This window comes from Megachile rotundata, chromosome 9 (genome assembly GCF_050947335.1).
Source record: "Megachile rotundata isolate GNS110a chromosome 9, iyMegRotu1, whole genome shotgun sequence".
In the NCBI taxonomy this organism is placed as follows: Eukaryota; Metazoa; Arthropoda; class Insecta; order Hymenoptera; family Megachilidae; genus Megachile; species Megachile rotundata.
The window spans coordinates 12,563,166-12,590,142 of record NC_134991.1 but is presented as its reverse complement, the minus strand read 5'-3'; the positions used below and the strand labels follow the sequence as shown (position 1 = coordinate 12,590,142).

General features: G+C 38.5%; 1 protein-coding gene across 27 annotated transcripts in view; it reads right to left on the bottom strand.

Annotated features, from left to right (window-relative positions):
- Tm1 (tropomyosin 1) overlaps window positions 1-26,977 on the bottom strand; it is a 42,665-nt gene that overhangs the window by 11,888 nt on the left and 3,800 nt on the right. For 5 of the 27 annotated variants that reach the window (XR_001096468.2, XM_012289291.2, XM_076535223.1 and 2 more), the window contains exons 3-8: window positions 26,472-26,597; window positions 12,651-12,784; window positions 9,496-9,613; window positions 4,193-4,263; window positions 2,521-2,596; window positions 889-951 (exon numbers count right to left, since the gene is read on the bottom strand). Coding sequence is in view for 22 of the 27 variants with exons in the window: in XM_012289291.2 (XP_012144681.1) it covers window positions 889-951; window positions 2,521-2,596; window positions 4,193-4,263; window positions 9,496-9,613; window positions 12,651-12,784; window positions 26,472-26,597 (588 nt within the window). In the remaining 5 variants the exon portion in view is untranslated. Of the gene's footprint in view, window positions 1-575; window positions 639-888; window positions 952-2,520; window positions 2,597-3,312; window positions 3,384-4,192; window positions 4,264-9,495; window positions 9,614-10,171; window positions 10,290-12,650; window positions 12,785-21,801; window positions 22,728-24,906; window positions 26,336-26,471; window positions 26,598-26,977 lie in introns of those variants that run through there. The other 22 variants (XR_001096467.2, XM_076535224.1, XM_076535222.1 and 19 more) reach the window with 18 other exon arrangements.

Genomic DNA, 26,977 nt, shown 5'->3' with positions numbered 1-26,977 from the left:
ATAAAAAGAAAATTACTAAACGAACTTTAACTGAGTCTATGTTACCTGTGCTGCTGTAAAAAGTACAACTTTTTTTTTTGTTTGAAGATTCAATGTTCAAAGCTAATTTTAAGATTCAATGTTTAAATTTTGATGTTACTATTACTCAAGAAAAATTTAATTGATAAAATTATTTAGTGGGTACACATTTTTTCTTATGAATTTCGCAACAGTTCTTTTTTTTTTACAAATTTTAGGATAATTTTTTTTTGACAAATTTTACAATAATTTTTTCCTGACAAATTTTACAGCAGTCCTGACAATAGTTTTTTCCTGAAAAATATCACAAATTCTAACTTGATAAACACTTTAACTTTATTTTTTTCTCTGTCACATTCAAAGATCAACACATTTTATCGTCATCATCCACATTTATTTGCAAAGAATTCTTTTAATACAGAAATATATACAATTACAGTAGCAAGTACGATAAGTAAAAAAAATAGATAAAATATCGAAAAGAGTGAAGATTAAAGAAAAACTGTATTCTGTGTAAATAATTTACTGTCTCCCGAAAGTTCCTACCGATTACTTACCTCTTTCAATTGACTATCCAGAATCTTCACCTGTCCCACGAAAGTCTCCTCTCTTTGCGTCGCCTATGTTTAGTCAAGCATAAAAAAAGAGAAAAAAAACGAGCTTACGTTATTTTTACAAACTTAAAGAAAGAAAAATACATACACGAGGAAGGAAGAAAAAAATGGTAAGTGAAAGAAGGGTTTCGGTGAGCGAGCGGTTAATGATTTGATATAAGTGAAAAAAGAACGACGGGAATATTCGCGACGACAAATCACACACTCTTGGCAAAATAACCAGATGCAAAATAAAACACTGCCAAAGGATCTGTACCTCCTTTAGACGAGTGGTAAGTGTCTTAATTTGGTTCTTGTACTCCTCCTCGCGTTGGTTGGCCTATGGTTTAAGCAACGTGTCAACATTATTTCAATCCTCAGAGAAATTTTACGCGTTCATCCGTCAACTCGCGTGTTCACGCTTTTATTAGTCCTTTAAACTTCTTCTCTTTTACAAACCGCTGAGACGAGCAAAAAAAAAAACGCGCTGATTTGCCGGGAACTCATCGCGAAAAATCACCGACGACTATTTCACGCGTCGCTAGACACGTTTTTCTGTCTTCGATTTCGTCCCGTCATACAACTTTCGACCTGCAATTTTCTTCGAGGATGAAGGTTTTGCTGTTCGGAACACGTTGACTGTCACGATGGCGAGAATGGATGCCGAGAGAATTATTAGAAGGTTGTTCGGTTTAAGTCATTGATTTGATATATGTGATGGGTGATAACCTTTTGTGGTCGTATTTTTATTTGTTCATTATTTACTTTAAAATTGATCCTTGTGACTGAACGTTTATAATACAGTATTCCCTCAAAACAAACTGCTTCGAAATAGGTAATTGAACGATACCGAACGTGTTGCTTATTTCGGAGCAATACTGTAGTTGGAAAATTTGTGATGAAAACTTCAAATCCCAAAACCCTTAAACTTCTAAAATCCCCAAAGTCCCAGAATCTGCAAATTTTAAAAATTACAAAACTTCATATCCCAAATCCCCAAATCTCCAAATCTGCAAAGTTTCAAAATTCAACTCTCAAAACCCCTAAAATTTTAAAACTCTCAAATCTCCAAAACTTAAAAATTACAAACCTTCATATCCCAAAATCCCCAAACCTCCAAACTCCCAAAATTCCCAAATCTGCAAAGTTCCAACATTCAAATCCCAAAACCCCTAAACTTCTAAAACTCCCAAATCTCCAAATCTTAAAAATTACAAACCTTCATATCCCAGAACCCCCAAAATCCCCAAACCTCCAAACTCCCAAAATTCCCAAATCTGCAAAATTCCAAAATTCAACTCTCAAAACCCCTAAAATTTTAAAACTCCCAAATCTCCAAATCTTAAAAATTACAAACCTTCATATCCCAGAACCCCCAAAATCCCCAAATCTCCAAACTCCCAAAATTTCCAAATCTGCAAAGTTCCAAAATTCAAATCCCAAAACCCCTAAACTTCTAAAACTCCCAAATCTCCAAATTTTAACAATTCCAAACCTTCATATCCCAGAACCCCCAAAATCCCCAAATCTCCAAACTCCAAAAATTCCTAAATCTGCAAATTCCCAGAGACTTCAAACCCCAAAATCCCCAAATCTCCAACTCCGTAACAGTCAACGTGTGAACACATCTCCCCAAACCCCCACATCTCCAATTTACCAAAAAGTTCTAAAGTGAAATCGCGTTTAAGACCGTCTTGTGTGACTTATTCCCTAGCCGATAATTGTAACGCCATCACGAGCAAGATATTCATCCACATGACGGAAATTACTTAAAAGAAAAAGGTAACGCGAATCTGTCGCGGTTCTTGCTAGAAATGAATTTGAAAGGAGAAAGAGAAAGTGAACAGATGTATATATTTCGACATTTTATAGGTATTTTTTTGTACCACGAATCGTTCCAGATACTTACCTTCTCCTCAGAGACCTCGAGGGACTTCAAGTTGTTGCCAACCACGCGTAGTTCCTCTTCCAGTTCGACGATCTTCCTGCAAAATCAAGTAATCGTTAACAATGCTGCAGATCCTTACTCAGATTCCTACCTGAAGTGTGTTTTGTTCTCTTTTTTTTTGCGAGAATGAACATCTGGTCGTTTTTATTTCAAGTTTATACTAATTAGTCAGACTTTACGGAGTTGGAAACTCATTGGTATGTGAATAAATTTTGTTCGTGAGACTTTGCTTGAGAACCTTTGTACAGGTCGGCGCAAAATAGGTGATCACTTTTAAATTTAGAATTCTGTCAATTACTTTTCACTGTGTGTACATAAACGTATAACTATTAAACACACAAAGTAAACCACTTAAAAAAATGTAATTTCAAATGAATCATTTTTAAATTCGTACAAAAAATAAAAATGGGGGGTAATTTTAAATAATGATTTAATTCAAGAATATAAGAATATGAGTACAAGAAAGTACTTAAGGGAATATGCGAATAAAAATTAAATTGTACAGGTCGTTTCAAAATTTACAAGTCGTTTCAATGTTAAAATTTCAACATGGTACGATAAATCTTGTAATACTATGACCCTCAAAATGAAATGATATCAACAGCGATATTGATAACATTATAATCGATTATATCCGATTAACGAACGGAAAAATTCTTATCGACCAGCGTTCATTCGTGTTAGACAAGCGTACTTGTAAAAACCGAAGGACGAACAGAAGGAAACAATTCATGCACAAACTGAACCACCTACCCTTCCGAAAGTTCAGCCTTCTCCTCGGCACGCTCGAGATCCTGTTCCATCATGACTAGTTTTCTGGCAACCTGTGATCAACAGCCACACGTGTCATGCGACAAAGCAAGGATTTAAGGGCTTACAACGAAAAATTAAAAAAAAGAAACAAGAATTCGTATGTTATGAACGCATGCAAATCAGCTTCCTCTTCGTAGTCTAATCTGCGGATCTGCTGCTGCGTAATTTGGTAAAAAAACATTCCTAAAAACCTGTTGTCCAAGAGAACGAAACGATGACGTTTTCCAAAACTTGGGAGACTATAACGTACTTGTTTCGTGCTCTTGGAGATAGGATCAGAAGAAAATCTGAGTTCAGTTCACTTTTTATTAGCTTGGCAACTAATTTGATAATTTTCATATTTTCATTTAAATTGCCATGTTTTCGTTTGGATTTATGGTAAGTCTCGTGTAATTCTCAAGTGAAAGTTGCCAAACCACCTCCTCAAAATTTGAACAAAAATATAAAATAAATCGCTGCTAATCCTATAGAATTTCGCAAACTTCTCAGATTTCCCCATCTCAAAGACACCAACTGACTAGAAACAAAGAGCTGAATAAAGAGCTCTAAAGAGCATAAGAAAAACGAAAGAAAATGCGGCAAACTGAAAAAGAAACGTGACACGCATAACAGGGAGTGTTAGATCGACACTTTCACACGTGGTTCGTTATCGTCGAACAGGTAACGCACGACGTGTGCGTGTGTGTGACAGGTGTGTGTCCTTCTGGAGCGCGGCACGTGATTATGTGTGACGTAAAAAAGGGAAACAAACTCGCTTGTGGGCAGTCGCTTTAGTAAAGGCTCAAAAAAGGATGTCTGCTGTTTAAAAACGGATGCTTACGACTCTCCGGCCTCGGCACGCTCTTCGGCACGTTCTAGATCGGCCTCAACCATGGCCAATTTACGGGCAACCTGTATAAACCACACATACACACGGTTTCACCTTATGTTCCCTTTTTGTATCGAAACCCTCCCTAACTTATACATGTGTCCCATAACGTGGCACACGGTTTATATACTGGATTGTGCAAGTCATTTGTGTAAATATATAAATCTACTTCATTTATTGCAAATTTTTTTTGGTGACATAATTTGACTTGGTCAAAGGTAAATTCATGATAAAATATCTTGTGAAGAAGATGCAAGTTGAGCTTGGTTAAAAATTATTTTAATTTGTGCTAGAATCTTAGAGATCACATGTGACGCACAAAACTCGTGTTCTCTTCGAAACTGAATTTTAAGGACAATTTCAATTAGTCTTCATAATCGAGTATCCTTGAAAATGTCCCTAATTTGTAACTCTCTTCACTCGTTTAATATTGTAGAAATAATTTAACTTGGTCAAAGGTAAATTCATGATAAAATATCTTGTGAAGAAAATGCAAGTTGAACTTGGTTAAAAATTATTTTAATTTGTGCTAGAATCTTAGAGATCACACGTGACGCACCAAACTCGTGTTCTCTTCGAAACTGAATTTTGAGTACAATTTCAATTAGTCTTCATAATCGAGTATCCTTGAAAATGTCCCTAACTTGTAACTCTCTTCACTCGTTTAATATTGTAGAAATAATTTAACTTGGTCAAAGGTAAATTCATGATAAAATATCTTTTGTGAAAAAGATGCAAGTTGAACTTGGTTAAAAATTATTTTAATTTGTGCTAGAATCTTAGAGATCATATATGACGCATCTAGATATCATATGTGACGCACAAAACTCGTGTTCTCTTCGAAACTGAATTTTGAGTACAATTTCAATTAGTCTTCACAATCAAATATCCTTGAAAATGTCCCTAACTTGTAACTCTCTTCACTCGTTTAATATTGTAGAAATAATTTAACTTGGTCAAAGGTAAATTCATGATAAAATATCATTTTTAAAGAAGATGCAAGTTGAACTTGGCTAAAAATTATTGTAACTTGTGTTGTAAATTAAGTACTTGTACAAAGAATATTACTAAAATAGTCAAGTAAGTAATCTATGCTCTGACTTCAAAATAAAGAGTAACAATAAATAAATAAAGTAGTAAAGCATCGTAAGGTTACACAAACTCCCACTGTTCCAGTATTAATAGCTCACCCGTTATGGAACACCCTGTATACCTGAAACTCTTTTGTTTCTCGCCATCTGGGCCAAGATCGACGATCTCGTCGATCCACGGCCAAGATCGGTTGACTTCGTTCTACGACTGGATGTTTGCTTCTGGAAGTTCAAGCTCCTTTTGAGTCTGGACTTCCTTTCTGATCGATCTCGACTAACCGGTATTTTTCACGGTTTTTGCCAGAACTGGATGATTAGAAACGAATTTGGATTTGAGTAATGTGGATAGGTAACTTAGCAGGAAATGATCTTGAATCGAAATTTGAGTGAATTTAAAGGAACAAACATCTTTCCGATCGACGTGCAACGTTGAAAGAAATCTGGCACGAAGTACTAGAAGCTGATATTTGAAAAGAGAAACGCCCAGAATCCTTGACCAAGTGAAACGGATTTGAAGGAGCCAGAGGCACTTAATCATCTTTATTCCTTCGCAAATATCTTCTATCTCGTCTCGCTCGGTTAAGGGGTTAATAATATTCCATACTATTCGTGATGGAATCGCAAATATTGAACCAGTGAAACATTTACCGTGAAATGAGTTCCACTTTAATCAATTACCTATTTTATCATCGCAAAAATACTAAAATTACCTTTACAAAATTTTCAAAATGTTAAATGTACTCTTGTATTAAATGACACATCTTGCCATAGTATTTAACAAAATGATTCATCAAATTATAGAAAGCTTCCATAGTTTTCGAGTACTCCGATGATTTGTAGCTTCACCTATCAGACCGAAAGGGTAGATCCATTGTATATCGATAGTTTCGTGAACGACACCGAAAACAGAACAATACTATTCGTGACCAGTTCCCGAGCACGTTCGGACAATCTCCATCGAGCAAACTTCCAGTCGTAGAACGCGTTCCGTGAGGAAAAGAAGCGAGCAGATAAGAACGGAAGCGAGAAATGCTCGGTTCGTTCTTAGAGTCGCTGATCTTGCAGGCACGAATCGATGCAGCAACACACACGAGCCATTCAGGCCACCGTAGAGAAGTCGAGATCGAAGGTAAAATAAAAGTTGGATCTCTCCTGGAATGTCCCTTTCGTTCGTCTCTACGGCGACCTTTAACTTCTGACGCATGCAACCACTCTCTACTGTGTGTAAACGTGACGCAACCCTTCGGTAAACATTGATAGTTCAATATATTGTATTCGACCCTTTTTGATATTTGGAAGATGTATCGATTTTTATGAATGGGTTAAATGTTATGATATCACGATTGAATATTAGGAACATATCACTGCTACTAATATATAAACATTAGATGTAAGAATCTAGTCAAATGCTAAAGTCTAAGGAGGATTTAATTAAATGCTATAATCTAAACATCAGATGAGAGGGTCCAGTCAAATGTTAGAATCCAAGGACCAAGTACAAGGATCTAATTGAATGCTACAATCTAAAGATCAGATGTAAGGATCCAGTTAAATGCTAGAATTGGATGATCATATGTGAAGGTCCAATTGAATGCTAGAACCTAAACATCAGATGTAAGGTTCTAGTCAAATGTTAGAATCCAAGGACCAAATATAAGGATCTAAGTGAATGCTATAATCTGAACATCAGATGTAAGGATCCAGTTAAATGCTAGAATTGGAGGATCATATGTGAAGGTCCAATTGAATGCTAGAACCTAAACATCAGATGTAAGGTTCTAGTCAAATGTTAGAATCTAAGGACCAAGTACAAGGATCTAATTGAATGCTATAATCTAAACATCAGATGTAAGGATCCAGTTAAATGCTAGAATTGGAGGATCATATGTGAAGGTTCAATTGAATGCTAGAACCTAAACATCAGATGTCAGGTTCTAGTCAAATGTTAGAATCCAAGGACCAAATATAAGGATCTAAGTGAATGCTATAATCTGAACATCAGATGTAAGGATCCAGTTAAATGCTAGAATTAGAGGATCATATGTGAAGGTCCAATTGAATGCTAGAACCTAAACATCAGATGTCAGGTTCTAGTCAAATGTTAGGATCCAAGGACCAAATGCAAGGATTTAATTGAATGTTATAATCTAAAGATCAGATATAAAGATCCAGCCAAATGCTAGAGTCCAAGCATAAAATCTAAGGATCCAATCAAATCAGACTCCAAGGATCAAACATAAGAATCTACGATCTAACTGAAGTGAGTCTACAAAGATGAAATCTCATGAAAACGTATGAAAATCAGAACTGAAATAACTCGAAACTAAAAATACTAAGAATGAAATATAAGCAGAGTCTACATATACCTCGTCACTCATCAAATATTCATCAAAGAAAAAGAAGATTTATACCAACACACACAAAGTGACGTCGATGCAAACAGAATTCGTTTGACAAGGGATTTGCGTAACGCTTATACATTTCAAGAACAGTAGGGTCAACGATAAGCGATTACTGCCGTTAAGAGAAAACGGAAAGAACGAATAATCGTCGCGCTCGGTTAGCCTCGCCTCTCGTTACTCTCGAGCTTCTGTAATAATCGTTAGGATGTGGTTAGATCGTGTTAGGATAAGCGACTTTGTCAGAATCGTAGAACACTGTCACTGCAATCAAATGTTAGACAAACTGCAAACAATAGTAGAGTTAGTTTTGATGTTAACGTGATTCCTTGTGATATATTTCTTTTTTATGAAACTGATCATATTTGTTGAAGGGACACGTTGGCACGTGGAAGTTACAACGATGCTTAACACGCGTGAAATTCGCTCGAGCGTTAGGAAATCGATTATTATAAAAGTGAAACTTTTATAGATTGAAATACCTTCCTTGTTTGAATATACAGTCTGTTGGAAAAACTTTGTACTGTAATTTATATTAATCAAATGGAAGATTGAAGGGTTTCGACTAATTTAATCGTTAGCTATTAGAGTTTAACCATCAGAAATGTTCATCAGATGTTTCAATCATAATAATTGCCAGTAGAGAGAAAGTTTGGACTAATCTTTCTGATGCATAAACCTGTTGAAATTATTCAGCAGACTTTTCCGACAGACTGTAGAACTTTCTTTTTTCACCGTCTGCTGCTACCAATTACATTAACTCGTGCTCGTTTCGCAACATCTTCCTTATTTTTAGAATATTTTATTCCGAGATACTCTCAGATAACGAATTCCGTTTTTCCACGTATGCGATAAACTTTCAAAACAAGCAAACACGAGCGCATTTTTAGACTGCAAATGCGGCAAGTTGCGAATTTAAAAGGTTGAAGATGTATGAAAATGTAGAGGTTGGCATTTATTAAAATCCTTGTAACTTCCATTCATCCACGCGACACCTACCATAACAGATGGATGGATTCGGACATTTCAGAGCTACGATTACGTTCCGAATTCCAGAGCTAAGACGATAAAGAAAATGGGAGGTCTTTGGACAAAAGCAGCACCATTTCGCGACGAGACTCGAACAAAGTTCGTATCACAACACAGAGTGTAAAACCATATTATTTTGCGGAGCCAGTTTCCGGCCTCAACACGCGACCCAACAACCACCACCACCCAGATTCGCGATTTTGCTAAACTAAATTTAATTATTTTTAGAAACTGGCACTTGAAACTTATTTACTCCAACAAACACTTCTTTTTTTGGAAATCACAGATATACGACGGTTTTTATCAATTCGATGCCCAAAGCACGTGACACTCACCACTAGATCATTATTCCCGAACTTCTCTTTTTCGTAAAAACCGCGAGAAAAGAATGTACACTGCACTTCTCTTACCCGTTAAACACTTATAGCTCGATGTAATCACAGATATTCACGAATTCCCCCCTCAAACACTTATGGAATTTTCCCTACAAGAATTCGAAATTTCTTGGTCCAGATAAAAAAATTCGAACGGATTAATGAAGATTTTTGAAAGCGAGTGTTATCGAAAAGGTGTACCGGGTGTCACGGTGGTTTATCGAGCACACAAAGAGAAGACAGAGAGTTATGGGGTTAGGCACTATCTCGACTATCAACTAGGAACCATCGTCATCGTTATTATCATCGTTATTTCGATCGTCACTGCAGCCATCACGCTTGACAGTCGTGGGCTCGCGAACCTCATCGTATTTCTTGTCAGCTTCTTCAGCGAGGAACCTGGCCTCCTTCAGCTGATTTTCGAGGGCGTCCATGCGCTCTTCATCGGCCAAGCTGCGATTCTCGAGAATCTTGCGGGCTCTTTAATAATTACCACAAACAATCCGGATTAACATACTGTCGCGACATTATCGATACATGAATGTTCCATCGTCAGTCTCGTCCTCGAAGGACGAGATGGAGATGGAGGTCGACTGCTCTGCTCACCCGCTACCTGCTGGAAACCTGATTCCTGGAAAGGTTTACCTGCGACAACCAACCTCGCTGACGAACCCTGCTTAAAGTATTTTTTCTTGAGAAAATTTTAGCAAATTATATTTTGTGTTTTCGTGAACCAAGGCTTTGTTATAATTGTGAAACGTTTGCTTTAATATTCTCCAGACTGATATCATTTGTATCAATTAATCTTTGAGTCTATATGCGAGCTAGCAGAAATGTTTATTTAGTTCTGTGTATTTTCTTGTGTTCTTGTGAAGAGAAAAACAAGGTCTTCGACCAAGGAAATATGATCAGGAATATCAATAATGAAGAAATTTTCTTGCAAAATTTAAGTCTTGTGGTTCCTCAAGATGTGGTTCGTCAGGAAGATTTCGCAGTCGAAGGGACAAAAGATTTTTAGCTCGTTGGTACGTGACCCACCTCCTCGTATTTTTTGTCCGCCTCCTCGGCGATCAGTTTAGCCTGTGCTAGTTGCTGCTCCAACAAGGATACCCGGTCATCCTCCATATTGGTACGGTTTTCGAGTGCCTTGCGTATCCTAGCGATCGATTATCATTCGATTTTTAGCTTCGATTTGATCGCCGTTGAAAGAAAAATCGTCGACATACCAAGAGAATGTATCTCGCGACCAAATGCGATTATCTTTCCATTTTAACCGACTTCGTTACTTAGACATTCAAAAGTTCGTGCTACGTGATATTCTCGACTGTGTATTTTTTAAATAAAATGTAAACGAGATGCGTTAAATAAATGTAGGTTAAGTGATCAGAAATGGAGTACACTGTGATATGCAAGAGATATGTATGTTCATTATTGATGTATTAAATATTAATTTAAAAGGAAGTATAGCAATTATTGATAAATACGTAAATGTACTTGATGCTAAAAATGTATGAAGATGCTGTGTTATATGTATATTTATTTTGATCTTTGCAACGATACTGAAGTGATAAAACATTGAATTACGAATATTGTATGAATAAGTACTGAGGAATATTTTAATAGAAAATCCAAACTGGTGATGTCAGTGAATACTGAAGTCTGACAAACAGTTTCTTAAGCAGAAAAGTATTTTAAACATTCCAAAACATGTTGAATACTGTAACCATCGATATGAATTATAGCACGAACTTTCAGAATATCCTAACAAGCTTCCAAACTTAATTTATCCTCCCCATATCAGAATAAATTCAAACCGAATTAATATCATTTAAATCATGAAATGAAAAATTTGTTCCTAAACAAGTACAATATACATAAAATATATAAATATTTAAGAGTATAACATCGAGCAAAATGTGCGAATTCTCCGCCGTTTATCAGACTCGTACCGCGACAAAATAACCGCAAACGTTATCAGCTTATCAACCGCGATACAATCTATTCGTCATTTCAATGCGTTGATGACTCAATAAAACGTAAGTAAAGATTCAGTCACATGAAAGTCGAAAGTCATAACTTGTTCGATCGATAAATCGTTACTGACGCAAACAATAATCGAACGGAGAATTCCGGGAAAGTAATCTTTGAAGTTCTTTCAACGTCGAAAGGTTAGTCCTATCGATATCACAGTGTTGGAAAACGTCACTTGATGGCCGATAGAAAGAGCGAGCAATACAATCAATTAGACGTGACTTTTTTTGTCGAGATAAATCTTATGGTTCGCTGCAGTCGATAAACTGGGATACATTCTGGAATGATGTGTCACTTAGGGGAGGCCTGATTTTTGGATGTGCGGGAGTTTGGGATTTATGAGATTTTGGGAATTTGGGAGTTTGGGGATTTTGGGAATTTGGGGATTTTCGGAATTTGGGGATTTCGAGAATTTGGAATTTCGAGAATTTGGAATTTTGAGAATTTGGGGATTTTGGGAATTTGGGGATTTTGAGAATTTGGAATTTCGAGAATTTGGAATTTTGAGAATTTGGAACTTTGAGAATTTGGGGATTTTGAGAATTTGGAATTTCGAGAATTTGGAATTTTGAGAATTTGGAACTGTGAGAATTTGGAATTTTGAGAATTTGGGGATTTTGAGGATATGGAACTTTGAGAATTTGGAATTTCGAGAATTTGGAACTTTGAGAATTTGGAACTTTGAGAATTTGGAACTTTGGGAATTTGGAACTTTGAGAATTTGGGGATTTTGGGCAATTTGGAATTTTTCAATTTTGGAACTTCGAGAGTTTGGAACTTACACATTTTTTATTCAAATTTTAGGATTCGCTTGCTCGCTCTTTCGATTCAATAACTATAAATAACAATGTTAATTATTGTTGTCTGAGCATCGTACTTTACTGTCAAGTATCAATTGATTATTGTAAAGGAATTTAAAAATGTTATTCATATGAACAGCAACATTTATGAAACACTATTCACGAGTTGCACCCATAATTTCACAAAAGATATCATTTTTATTTACAAAAGAAAATTTTAACCCACAAGCAGATAATATTTCCTTCATAAAATCTCCCAGAAATAAATAATTTTTAAACTACATAAAAACTTCAACATAAACAGCACAATAATTTAATTTCCTTCACAATAAATTCATCTGTTCCACCAAACAGTATAGACAATAGCAGTCCTTCAGAAAAATGCCTCAATTAAATCCCCTTTCATTCATACATTTCCTACAACATACACCTTCATAAATTTTAACCCGATCCGTGCATTATGAATCAAACTTTCACTGAATCGATAAAATCGTACACAACGGGGGCTATTATCTACCCATTGAGTAAAACAGTAGCCACGTTCAAAGAGCGTTTCTTTATAAATATCCGTGCAACGATGCACGTTCTTCGTGTCCAGTCTGACGGATATTTATAATAAAGATTTGCGTGGCCGTACGATGCTCGTCATCGGCAGGAAACGTATAAAAATGTGGTTCATCGTTTACCGTTCGCTCTCATCTGCAGCCTGCGACGCCTCTGCTAATTTAGCAGTGGCGGTAGCAAGACGTTCCTCGGATCTCTCGAGATCCTCCTCCAACAATTGAATACGACGATTCAGAGCGGCTACTTCGGACTCAGCCTGTAACAAAAATGAAAAAATTCTTACTGATTAACATCCAACAAATTTTGTAAAATTAGAACAATTTTATTATTTATTTCCTTTTAGTTATCAATTTTTAAGAATTCAAGTATGTACGCTTTGTATAGACAAAATACGATGGACAGGTACTTCTTCTTTGGACTTCATTTTTTATTTTGAGTGGTGGTATGTATGGGACAGTAATGGGTAGCGATATAGTGCATGGTAAGTCCACCTGTGGCGATACAACATGTAGGATTCTAATGGGTGGCGATATAATGCGTGGGAAGTACGTATAGAGAGTACTACGCGTAGAAATCCAATGCATGCCGATATAACGCGATATAATACGTGGTGATATAACGCGTGGAGAGCACTACTCGTGGCGATATAACACGTGGGATTCCACTGGGTGGCGATATAATGCGTGGGAAGTACGTGTAGAGAGTACTACGCGTAGAAATCTAATACGTGGTGATATAACGCATGGAGAGCACTACTCGTGGCGATACAACGCGTGGGAAGTACTATGGATGATGATACTACGCGTAGTGATACAACGCGTGGTGATACAACGCATGAAAAGTACTATGGATGGTAATACTACGCGTAGAAATTCAATACGTGGTGATACAACGCGTAGAGTTCTGACGGATGGTAACACAACGCGTGGAGATTACTACGTGTCGAAATCCAACGCATGGAGATTACAACGCGTCGAAATCCAACGTGTGAGAAATCCTATGCTTAGAAATCTAACGCGCAAGACATCCGACGCGTAGAAATCCAGCGGGTGGTAATCCAACGTGTAGAAATTTAGCGAGTGGTAATCGAACGCGTAGAAATCTAGCGGATGGAAATCCAACGCGTAGAAATCTTGCGGGTGGAAATCCAACGCGTAGAAATCTTGTGGATGGAAATCCAACGCGTAGAAATCTAAAAGCTGGAAATCCAACGCGTAGATATTGAACGAGTGGTAATCGAACGCGTAGAAATCTAGCGGGTGGAAATCCAACGCGTAGAAATCTAGCGGGTGGAAATGCAACGCGTAGAAATCTTGCGGGTGGAAATCCAACGCGTAGAAATCTAAAAGCTGGAAATCCAACGCGTAGAAATTGAACGAGTGGTAATCTAACGCGTAGGAATCCAACGGGTGGTAATCTAACGCGTAGGAATCCAACGGGTGGAAATCCAACGCGTAGAAATCTTGCGGGTGGAATTCCAATGCGTAGAAATCTAAAAGCTGGAAATCCAACGCGTAGAAATTGAACGAGTGGTAATCTAACGCGTAGGAATCCAACGGGTGGTAATCTAACGCGTAGAAATCCAACGGGTGGTAATCTAACGCGTAGAAATCTAGTGAATGGAAATCCAACGTGTAGAAATCTAGTGAGCGGTAATTCAACGCGTAGAAATCTAGCGGATGGAAATCCAAACACGTAGAAATCTAGCGGATGGAAATCCAACGCGTAGAATTCCAGCGTGCAGTAATCTAACGGCTAAAAATCCAACGCGTAGTAATCTAGCGGGTAGAAATCTAGCAAGCCTAAATCCAACGTATGAAAATCCATCAGTAATCAATAAAAAATGCATTCAACCGCAAAATACTAAAACCTCGTCCCCATATATTTCCAAGAAGTCCATTATCCGACGTTAAACAGTAAAAATAGAGGATCAGAAACGTGCAACGCGCGATTAAGATTCATAGGAAATAGAATGCTCGTGACGAGACGTAGCCAAGGTCTTCACCTCGTTGGCATATCAATGACCTATGCTTCCTCGAGAGCCTGTACTCATTGCATCGACCGATTTAATTGAACAGATCACCAATTTTCGCAGCATCTGTTCTCTCGTCCTCTGTGTCGCGAAACGTTTGTCGCGAGCATGTAAACCGATCACAAACAACAGTTAAACGAGCTTATTCGCATCGAATTAAAAGCACGATCTTAACGCTACGCGGATCGAATATGTCTTGCATGAAACCCGATTCCGAATAATCTCGGTTAATTAAATTCATACGGGTTTCTATTCCACACTATGACGTGATCTCATGGAAGAACGACGGCGCTATTTTCTAGCTGCTTCCTTTACATATGTAACAATTATTAGGTTCGTATAACCCTGATGTTTATTCGATGAATTTTGTGCTGAATAATCGTAGCAACTTTAATTAGCTTTGCATACATTTGGATTAATTGTTTTTGTAATTGGTGCTTCGGGTAAATATTCTTAAACGCTGTATTATAATTTTATTTAGTTCTGTATTTCTTCTGAAAGTACTTGAAGTGTTTCATTCGTATTTTCTCGGAAGTTTGCAGAATTCCTTTGTTGTGGTTTGAGATCAAACACGATTGCAGATTAAAATGATATATGAAATGCTCGTTTTATGTTTACCCGTTCACTCGATATGTACTTATCGAGTCAAATCTTATCAAAAAGACAATTTTAGACCAGACAAGTCTTCCTTATTACCGTCTCTGATTTTATGCTACCTTTCAAATTAAACCCTACCTCTACATACAAATTATATTCTCCACCAAAAATTGAACATCACAAAAAATTAACTGTATCGCTCTACATATATTCAACAGTAAAATCACAATGTAATAAAATCTTCCAATCGAAAATTCAAAAAAGAAATGCAAATGTAAATTCTTGAACAGTGCGCATAAATGAAAAGACGTCCCAATTAAGACACGGAAGTAAAAGTCGAAAATAAAGAACACATTTAGGTTACGTCAAACGAAACGAACCGTGCACCTTTACAAATGTAAATTACTTAACGCTCGATTACGCGTGTATTCGTACACGCAATTCCAGGCCCTTGTCCCCGTTACCAGCTGCACCTGCGGCGATTGTGTACCAAGCGGATAAATCCTAATTCATCGTGCGAGTACTATGCTCTCATGCACGTGGTGCTCCTCGTCGAGCATCAACTTCGCATCCGGATAATTCGACACACCCGCGTTCTTGCGATCATGCGGGGAAAATGATCGATGTGCTCTCGACAAAGATTGATTTGATTATTTTGTGTGCCAGAAATGTATTTTGAACGCGTTTTTTAATGATTCAATTGGTGGTGAAAATTTTTTAGTTTTTTGAGTTTTGGTTCTTCAAGTTTTGAGATTGATAAATTTACTGTTTTTAAATTCATGGATTTAGGAATTTATAGATTTACAAATGGATGTATTTCTAAATTTCGCAATTTCTAACTTCACGAATTTGTAGGTTTTCTATATTTCTGAATTTGAGAATTTTCCACCTCTCTAAATTTCTAATTTCCAATTTCTCAACTTTCTAAGTTCCTAAACCCCCAAATTTCCAACTCTCTAAATTTCCAAATTCCTAATTTCCAAACTCTCTAAATTCCTAAACCCCCAAATTCCCAACTTTCAAAATTCCCAGCTCACTAAATTCCCAAATTCCAAATTTCCCAACTCTCTAATTTCCTAACCCCTCAAATTCCCATCTCTCTAAATTCCCAAAATCCCAAATTTCCCAGCACCCTAAATTCCCAAATTCCAAATTTCCCAACTCTGTAACTTCCTAAACCCCCAAATTCCCATCTCTCTAAATTCCCAAAATCCCAAATTTCCCAGCTCTCTAAATTCCCAAATTCCAAATTTCCAAACTCTCTAAATTCCTAAACCCCCAAATTCCCAACTTCCCAATTTCCAAACTCTCTAACTTCCTAAACCCCCAAATTCCAAACTCTCTAAATTCCCAAATACCCAAATTTCCCATCTCTCTAAATTCCCAACTTCTCAAATTTCCCAACTTTCCAAGTACCTACTACTCAGATTTCTGCATCCCAAAACGAGACCATTAAAATTGAGTGCACTCCCCTCCCACTATATAGCCGTTTATCCCATGAAAGTGCTCTCTGAAATGTAATTAGCGTCCAAATGTAATTAACGTAATTAATGTACGAATATAAGTGAATAATTAACGTACGAATTGTATAATTGACATAATTAATGTACTACAAATATCATAATTAATGTACGACAACCGCTTTATCAAATGAACATAATTAACATAATTAATGAACGAATGTAATGGACATAATTTTTGTTATATTTTACACGATTATATTTTAATGTTATATTTTAATATTAATTTTAATATTTCATTTTAATGCTATATTTTAATGTTAATTTTAATGCTATATTTTAATGTTAATTTTAATGTTATATTTTAATGTTAATTTTAATGCTATATTTTATCGTCAATTTTAATGCTATATTTTATCGTCAATTTTAATGTTAATTTTAATGCGATATTTTAATATTAATTTTAATATTACATTTTATCGTTAATTTTAATGTTACATTTTATTGTTAATTTTTATGTTAAATTTTAATTCGTCAAACGGTGAATCTTCCGGTCACCGCATCTACATATCGATTGTACATTCTGTATTTGGAGGAAATCGACACACCTACACACGCCAGTGAACAGGTCCCGTCGATAGGTAAGTGTGCCAAACTTCCGGTAACGATCACCCTCCGTCTCCATTATGTTCCGTTAACCCTCTGCTATCGTATTTGTTCAACAAAGAATCTAATTATCTATTTCACTTTTGCAACAAAATTTAATTAGTCTCGAAATAATTATTACAAATTACGTACGTGACATATATACCACTTTCGTTATCGAAAGAAGTACGAGGAATCACAAATTTCGGAGAAATTTGGCACACTTCGATTATGTTTTTTTTTAATTCTTTCAGCAAGATAAAGGAGATAAGGCATTCGCGAATTTTCGACGACTCATTTCTCGTTTATCTGGTCTTAATAATTGAATGAAACGAATGTTATTTGTATGATACTGAACTGCTTAAATTAGACAAAGTTATATCTGCAGAGAGAGTAATAAAAATTGAATAATTTATATGGAGAAGCTAAATGTGAATGCAAAGAGAATAACAAAAAGGGAATATTTTATATTGAGAAACTAAATATGAATGTAACAAAAATTTTGTTATAATTCCAAATTACTTTTTTGGGACTAAAGAAGTTAATCTGAGGAAGCATCTGAAGAAACCTCTAAAGAAATTCAGAAAATGAAATTAAGTACCAAATACCTCCACTTTCTTAAACACCAAAAATGTGAACTCTTCAAAATGAAATTCCTCAACTTCCATCAAAGATACCTATGAGAAAATACGAACCTCATTTTGACTAATATGAATCCTTTGAGTACTAAATTATTTGAAGATTTTTATGCCCACGGGACGGATTTAATTTGTCGCTATATGGATTAATATATAAAAGTCTCCTTAAATTCAAATGACCAATCAGACTCGTCCACCGTAACTTCGCCCGAGTAAACAGATGACGAGTCTCACTCGCCAAATGTACCCAAAGGGTTAATGTAACAAGCCTAACCTAACAAGCCTAGTGAACCAAAGCAGATCCACACAACCCAGCAAAGCAAGTATCAAGATACGTGTATCACCACGATATTTAATCGTTTATTAATAAAATTGCCCTATGCATGGGGCAATCGGCGACCCATTATGTAAACTGTTCAATAGAGACGCCACGTGCTGTGTACGTAATATCACTTTCACGGTTCGCGCTAAATCTGTCTCTACCAAGGAAATCAATGAACCGAACACGTCTGAGCCATGGATGAATCGTTGCTGTTGTCACGTTAGAGACAACGTGAACGATACGGGACGTATCGTCGGTTATCATCTAGTTCTATTAGACGAAGGAAGAGGAAGAAAAAAAGGCAGACCGTGCACGGCAGTACACTTCATTGCTCGGTGACAAAAGCTTGTTAGTGAAGCTTCGTCGAGCTTCTATCCGTTGGCCTTTTAGGACGCATGTAACCACCATAAAGGTGCACTGGATTCGAGGGATACGTTCCGTGTTTTTTGAATCGTTGCCAAGGTTGAAAAATTGTTAGGTAATCGGTAGGAAAACGGTTGTAGGTGGCAATAATGTGGTATTTTATCTTTATTTGACTACGATAAATGGATGGTAAATTGATATAAGTGGGTGGTGGTTTATTTGATAATTTGGAGATTGGGAGATGGGGATGTTGGGGAGTTGAGTTGTGGAGTTTGGGACTTGGGAAGGTGGGCTGTGGAGAATTTGGGGATATAGAAATTTTGGGGCGTGGGAATTTGGGGGTATGGAAATTTGGGGGTGTGGAAATTTGGAGGTGTAGGAATTTGCAGATGTAGAAATTTGGGGGTATGGAAATTTGGGGGTGTGGAAATTTGGGAATGTGGAAATTTGGAGGTGTAGGAGTTTGGGGATGTAGAAATTTGGGGGTATGGAAATTTGGGGGTGTGGAAATTTGAAGGTGTAGGAGTTTGGGGATGTAGAAATTTGGGGGTGTAGGAAGTTGGAGATGTAGAAATTTGGGGGTGTGGAAATTTGGGAGTGTGGAAATTTGGGGATGTTAAAATTAGGGGGTGTGGAAATTTGGGAGTGTGGAAATTTGGAGGTGTGGAAATTTGGGAATTTGGAAATTAGGTCTATATAGAATTTGAGGAATTGGAAGTTAGGACCATAGAGAATTAGGGGATTTGGAAATTAGGACCATAGAGAATTTGGGGATTTGGAAATTAGGACCATAAATAATTTGGGACTTAAAGATTAGGTCTATAGGAAATATAAGCATTTGGAAATTTGAGAACTTAAAAATCTGAATTGTAGAAAATTGGGGGACTTCAAATTTGGACTATAGATTAGGAATTTAGAAATCAAGACCAAAGACAATTTAGAAATTTAAAAATTAGGGCTGTAGAGTATTGAGATATTAAAAAATCTGATCTATAGACAACTTGGACTTTTGGATTATAAAGAATTATAAATTATAATTACAGATTAACTATAAATCAGATTATTTATTATAACCTATAATTCTTTATAATTACATAATTTAATATAAAGAATTGGACAATTTCAAAATTTGAACTACAGAAAATTTTAGACCCTGCAAATTCCATTCTCAAAAATCCCAAAATTAGAAAGCACATAAATTAGGATACGTCATTTAGAAAATTGCAATTTTAAAGGAATACGAATTTCTATTGTGAAATAAGCAACGCCCTACGACCCCAATTAACCATGGGTGGTCCGACCCATATTCTGAAGGGGACCAGGCCCAGACCCTACCCATTGCCGGTACAATGTTATCCCTCAACAATTCCATGAAATGGCACGCAATGCGCTAAGAACCGTCTCGGTTACTTCATTAATCGATAATTTCACAAAGCTTGCCACCGTAGACGAACAGGATATTAAAGTCTACGACAAGGCTTCCTAGCGGGGGGGTTGAAATGGTCTCAACAAAGGAAAATAAATTTCAATTTCAACCTTGGGCCTCGCTAACGACTGTAAAATGTCACTCGTGTAAATAATAACGTTGGCAAGTGCGCAGTAATGGTCGACAAAATATGTTCCGAAAAAGGAGCTACGATTTTGGATGCGTGACACGCGTCGACGCATCATCGTGCTCGAATTTCCCTAGGACAGTGTACAACGTCTGAATTTTTACGAGGATACAAGGACAAAAATAAACAGAAACATAACATTTTAGTATAGCAGGAATTAAAATATATATTGCAATAATTTTGACATTTTTTGTTAAGTATAAATTTACTTTAAAAATTAAAATTAATCTATTAATGCAATAAAGAAAATTATTTTAAACTTATATCGACTGCAAATAATTCAAATGGGATGAAACGTCACCCATCGCTGCAAGGGTTAAATTAAACCGGGGCTGATGAACCGTACATATCACATATGTTTGCTCTAGCTCATATTCGATCGGCTTAGGGTAGGCAAACATGTTCCAAAAGTCAATCTACCGGGGCTTGAAAATCTTAAATCTATTACCATTGTTGGTAAGTTTGTTCTAGGACCTTTATCCTCAAATTTAGTTAAAAGTTCATTCGTTTAAATTCACCATAAAAATAAATGGTTACCCCAATTTATTACGGTCAAAAATATCTCCGGAATAATTTATGACGGTTTATAAATCAATACTGCGTACCCGAATCAATGTACGATCGATTGTATCGGCGACCCGGTCGCTTCAATACACACATGTCAGTCAACGATGAAACACGAGCGAAACGTTAGACCCCAGTTAATTTAACGCACCGCGGACTTTTATTAATTGCCTCAACTAGCGATACAATGTTTTCAAATGCACGGGAGGATCGTTGGCGACCGTGAGGGTAGCAAGGTGAGTTTTCAAGCCGGTCCTCGTTGTATCAAGAATGTCTCGAGTGCGAGTCGAGTCGGTGTGTCCCTTCTATACTCTCCTGCCTGCCCTCTCCAGAGCCACAACCCACCAACCTGACGACGTGCCTGACACTATACGAATCGATCCTTTACGAATTATTTCCCTTCGATTTTTGGAGAGCTTTAGAAAAATCACCAAACTTCTAATTTTTCAAATTCATAAACTTCCTAGTCCTATACATTTCAAATATGTCATAACTTGTAAATTGGAAAATTTATGACAATCAACGAATGGCGGGATCTTTCCCCTAGAAAATCTTGGCGTGCTCATCAGCGTATAATCATGGGAATCCCCCAGAAAATTTGCGACCCCTTGGAAATAGCGACCTACAGGTTGAGAACCGCTGCAATATACCCTCTCGCGAACCGATCGATGTTTTTCCAAACGAATCCCATGAAGTTGAGTACCATATTTCCGGTAAAGACAAGCGGTGATACGTGCAATACGTGTTCTCATAAAATTAATCACCCGATCGATCGTCGAATGAATCAATCATAACTAGACCGAATATAACCGATCTTCAACGATCAAGTATTTATATCTGAATTCTTTTTCCCAGTGTTTCATTTACGTCCCTGTCTAAGGCGTCATGGAAGAATCGACGAACAGGTTATGCGAAAACGAAATCGACGAAACTGGAATAAAAGGGAGCGAAAGAAAACTATGCTCGACGGGTAAACTGTACTTATCGAACCGCTGTGCACGGGGAAACGAAGGTGGTCGTGAAGTAACTTCTCACTCACTTCCTCGCGTCGTATCACTTCCACCTGCAGCCGCTTCTGATATTCCTCGCACTCGTCTTTGTACTTTTCCATCTCCTCCTTGGTCTGCCTCATCTTCTTCTTGAGCACGTCGAGAAGGGTGCCCTGCACTTGCGTCGACATGCTGCTAGAATCCGCGTGCGTAGCGTTCTCTCACTTTTGTATAAAAACGCCGCGGTTACGTGTCTCGGACGCGGATCGAGTTGGAACTCGAATAATAGACGAAAATGTCGGGAATACGAGATAACCGGTGAACACGACGTACGAGAATTAAGTATGTCGTGGTACGAGAGGCAACCGGTACCCGTACGAGAGAGAGAGTTTCGTAGCCTCTGAGCTGTCGTGCACTGACGACCACTGGCTGCTGTTGACTGGAAAGCAAGATGGCCGCCCCCGGCCTGGACGCGCATGCGCACTACCGCCATGCGCGCGTCAAATAGTCCCTTGCCCTTAACGACACACGCTCATCCATATTTCGTGAAAACTATCAATCAATTAAACGTAACGTTATCGTTGTCAGAATTGTTTGCGTCTAATCGTGACTGAGGTCACGCAGATTCGGTTTATTGGTCAGACAACATCTTTTTTATTATCGTGACCGCGTCACGAAGCTTGATGCGCACGCCGAGTATCGCTACGCCGATCGACGTGTCGTCGCGCGCAAAGCCCCGGAAATACCGCGCCCGTCCCGAGCGCGCCCAGTCATTCGAATGGACGCTCGACAACAATTCCTACGTTGTTTCGCTTTTTCTGCTTTTCCATCCGCATCCAAGGGTCGACGCGCATCGATTCGCCACGATGATGATAATGTTCGATTACGAACGTTATCTTTCTTTTATAAATCGTTTCCAGTAAGCGATTTCTCAATGTCACTGCGAGTAAATAAGATGGACGGTTGACGCGTAAATCTGAATAAAAATTGAGTTCAATGGCATAACCGTTACACGAGATTAAACGTTGTCGATTATAAAAAAAATCAAACACCTGATTTGATGTAAATACATTACGACCATGTGGTGATCGGATACAACCTTTTAATACAGGATATTAAAATTGACACGAATGCAAATGTATGTCGGCATAGGTTTTATTGAAGTAGTAAAAGCACCATAAAAAATTATGACGTAAGCGGAATGTCACGTATCCGTTTATTCTAAGTCATACACTAAACGAGAAGTTTAATTTTGAAGCCCCCATTGAACGTGATATTATTTTGTAGTTCTAAATTATTTGCTAAGCGCTTTTAATAAGTTTCATTTTATTATATTTCACGTGTTTGCAATTGCTAATTAGGTATTTGTAATTTGTGAAAATATTTCATAAATAAATAAGAAGGAATAATCGGAATAGAACGTAAAGTCAAAAGTGTCATATGCTCGATGCGCACTTCCAATTACGCCGATTGCAGCTCCATCTAGCATTCAACGTATCTACTTCAAATTTAAACGGATGCAAAACCCGGGTTAACATCGAATTAGGAGCAATCAACGAAATTTGAATTGCAACTTCAAGACACCAGCTTACGGTCAGTTGCACGAGTTATGCGAACAATGCCAGCACAGATGGCAGCACGGTGTTTCGCGAAATATGACGAAAGCGCGAAAGAGGTTAATCTGTCTCAAAGGTCGGTATCAGGCGACGTGTTTCAAATTTGTGTGCAATACGGTATGAGCATGCCGCAACGGTGTTACATGCTGTATCGTCGTCGTTTTAAACGGTCGTAATAAAGCGGATTTGTGGGAGCACGTTCCGGGAGCAATGCTTACGCAATGCCCCTCTTGGAGTGCCGAATAAAAGGCCACAAGATCGGTGTACAGACGCCATGTATTTTTAGAATGTTGACGAGTGTTACTTGTGTTTAGTTAACGTACACGTCACCAACGACGCTGCCGACTGGAGTTCGTTATCGAAATTTTCCAAAAATATTTCATGAACGAAAAATTTCTTATTTGATAGGATCATTGACTACTGTAATAATTATATAGATTGTTGATACACATCTTGTTGACAGTCTATTAGGTTAAGGTAAAATTATAGCAGCATTTCTAAATGAAAGATCGTTACTTTCGAATCGCTGATACTCCCAAGTTTGGAAATGTTGCAATCAGAGTTATATATATATAAAAAGGTGGGGCCTACCCAAAAACGAATAAGTGAAAACGTCACGTCGATGCACACTGACGCATTGGTTAACGATTCAAGAACATATGGCCTTTGTAACACTTGAATATTATTTATCGTGTTGGGCAAAAGAATCACGCTTAACCCATTGTCTTCGTTCAGTAACCCTAACGATAAGTGTTCTTTGTCGGCCGATCGTGCATCGTTAAGCCTCCGTAAGAACTCCATTGCTGCCAGAAGTGCTTATAATGGTCGCTTAATTATTATTACACAGCCGCGACGAGTAGTGCATTATTCATTTAGCGCGATAACGCGAACCGATTTCGATTTCCAGTTGGCAACGAGGAATCAAGGCGTTTAATCAGGCCTTTCTCTAATCAGTATTCGAGACGGTCCAGTAATTTTCCAGAATGGATGTACAGAGGAAAAAACGCATACTTCGAATAAGGCAATTAATAATACATATGATTTTTAGCCTTTGGTCTAAGACAACATATGATTTAATGACTTGTAACGTCATCGCGGGTAACCGCTAAGATCACCTAACCTAACTACGCGTATTTTTACCCGTTCTCCACCATATAAGGTATCGAATTCAAGAAGATCACCTCGTCCGGTGTAACGAGAAAACAACGTGTCGGATAAACGAAGGATCACGGATATTCGAGAGAGAAAGCGAGATTTCGATCAATAATTGCTTTTCGTTATCAAAGGCTGCATGACCCTCGAGAACCTACTGACCGACGACAAAGTGCGCCAAGGTCGCGTCATGTGGTAACCTTGCGTCATCTGATACGCCTATTGCACTCGGGATGTGCGGGTACCGGACACGCATGGGCCCTTAGACAGTCCTACTGGTTAATATGGAAATTTGTAAATCCAACTCGGATATCCGTCAGATACCCGTACATCCCTACAGTAAGCACGTACTCGGGGCGCACCACAGTTGTATCATGCGATACTGACCCGTTTCAACTGGTTGCTCATGATATTCTGCAATTCGTTCCTTATCAGACTGAATTTCATCATCGTGTCGCTGGAGAATATAGAACACCCGAAGGCCAAACCGGGATAATCGGCACATCTTCGTTTTCTCCTCTCCCTTTCGGCCTGTACTTCGGCCCGCTCGCTTGGACATCTCAACTTGGCAAGTTCGGCAAGTTCCGGATCCTCCTCGACGTTCGTTGACTCGTCGTCGGAGTTTCCGTCACCGCGAGCCCTCGCGACCGCGTGCTCAGGCTCCGGTGAATTCTCTTTGCTTCTCGAGTCGACAGACTCGTCTTCGTATATTTCCTTCCCACGTGGTCTCGATCGAGACTCGTCTGACGGTTTCTCGCAGCTGTCACAGCTTTCGTTTTCGTTTCTATCGTGAACCGACTGTTCGCGTCGTTCGTCGAGAACGTCCAGGCTACACTGCGCGAGCCTCTGTCGGACGTCCTCCTCTCTGTCATCGTTCTTCAAATTATTCTTCAAATTGTTCGCGTGTTCGTTGGACGTTAGGTCTTTCGTGGGTGTCGTTGCCGTCGGATCGCGGAGCCACCTCGCGCCGACGGTCGTGGGTACTGTCACCGCCTGGGAACAATCCGTGTCGATGACATTGCTCTTTTCGTCGAGCCTCGGTGACGTTGCAGTCGTCGGCGTTTCGTTGTTGGCGATCGCCGAGTCTTTAACGATATCAGCAGGGCCACACTGCGCGGGTCCTCTGCTGGAGGCGTCGAGACGTCGGCGCGTAGCGTGTCGCGGATGATGCTGATGACCGCGACGTCTCGTGGTCGATGCAAAAGCTGGCTCCATGCTACGGTAACCAGCTGCCAACCCTTTAACAATCCCCTTTGTTCCACTATTTTTTTTTAACGTGCTCCACGCACCACCGTTACTACCACCGCACAAGGCACACCGCCATCTTGTCTGTCACTGTTCGTAACACGTTTCTCACCGCGCCACGCATACGTCCTTCTGTCTGTCTTTCCGTGTGTTGCACGCACACACACCGTGCCGCGCTACGAAACGCATGCACGAGAGGAGACACGCTACTCTCCGCTCTCTGCACCGTCCTGCTCTGATTTCTATCTTGCTTTCTCTCTCTCTATCCTCGTCTATCGTACTGTTCGCGATTCAGGTTACCCCCACCACCGCCTGATAGGACACGGAGCCGAAGTTTGCCGAGAACAGCCGAACGACGAAGCGGCAGCTTCGCGTACTAACGCTCGACTGTGCGCTCACTTCGCGGGGAATGCACTTGTTCCGCGCGGCGCGCATGCGCAGACGATCACCGCGACATCTCGCGGTCGGTAAACGACATTTTACCGTCGGTAACAATATCGTAACTGATAAGAGTTTCGCGCCTATTCGGAAATAACTTTATCTTGTCAATATTTTTACTCTTCCGTCTTAGAATATTTGTTCGCTGAATCATCATTCTTAGTTCAGACTGCAAATTATGTGACAAGTTCGGACTTCAAATTTGATAAGAGTTATCGACGGTTGATGAGTAAATTATTAACGATAATTGAGTACGTTAATTAACTTACGTTCTGTAACGCTTTGTCCTTCTCCTCGAGCTTAGCATTGACCTGCATGAGGGCCTCCTGAGTTTGATCGAGTTCATTCTCGATGGTCTGGATCTTCTTTTGCAGAGCACGAGCCTCTTCCTCCGCCTTTACGAAAAGAACAATTTTTTATGTCAATTATATTCTCTACTTTGCAGGAAACTACCATAATATGTATTTTTACATTTCATGCCTACACCAAAACTCCAGATCTATAATTACATTTCTTGAACGATCGCCAACCCTACATTGAATTTTTATTACGACCCCGTTATTTCATCGCTATTTTTATTCTCTTTCTAGAAGACGCGTTGCCTGCTTTTTTATTTATCAGTTCGTTTAGAAGAAGCTGCCTGATTCATACAGATTTTAATCTATACCAATGATCCAATTCAAACAAACAGATAATTTTGTTAGAACGTTTTTCTTTATTCATCAAAGCAAACTTTCCGAATTTGCTGTTCGAATGCAAATTATCGATTAGCTTG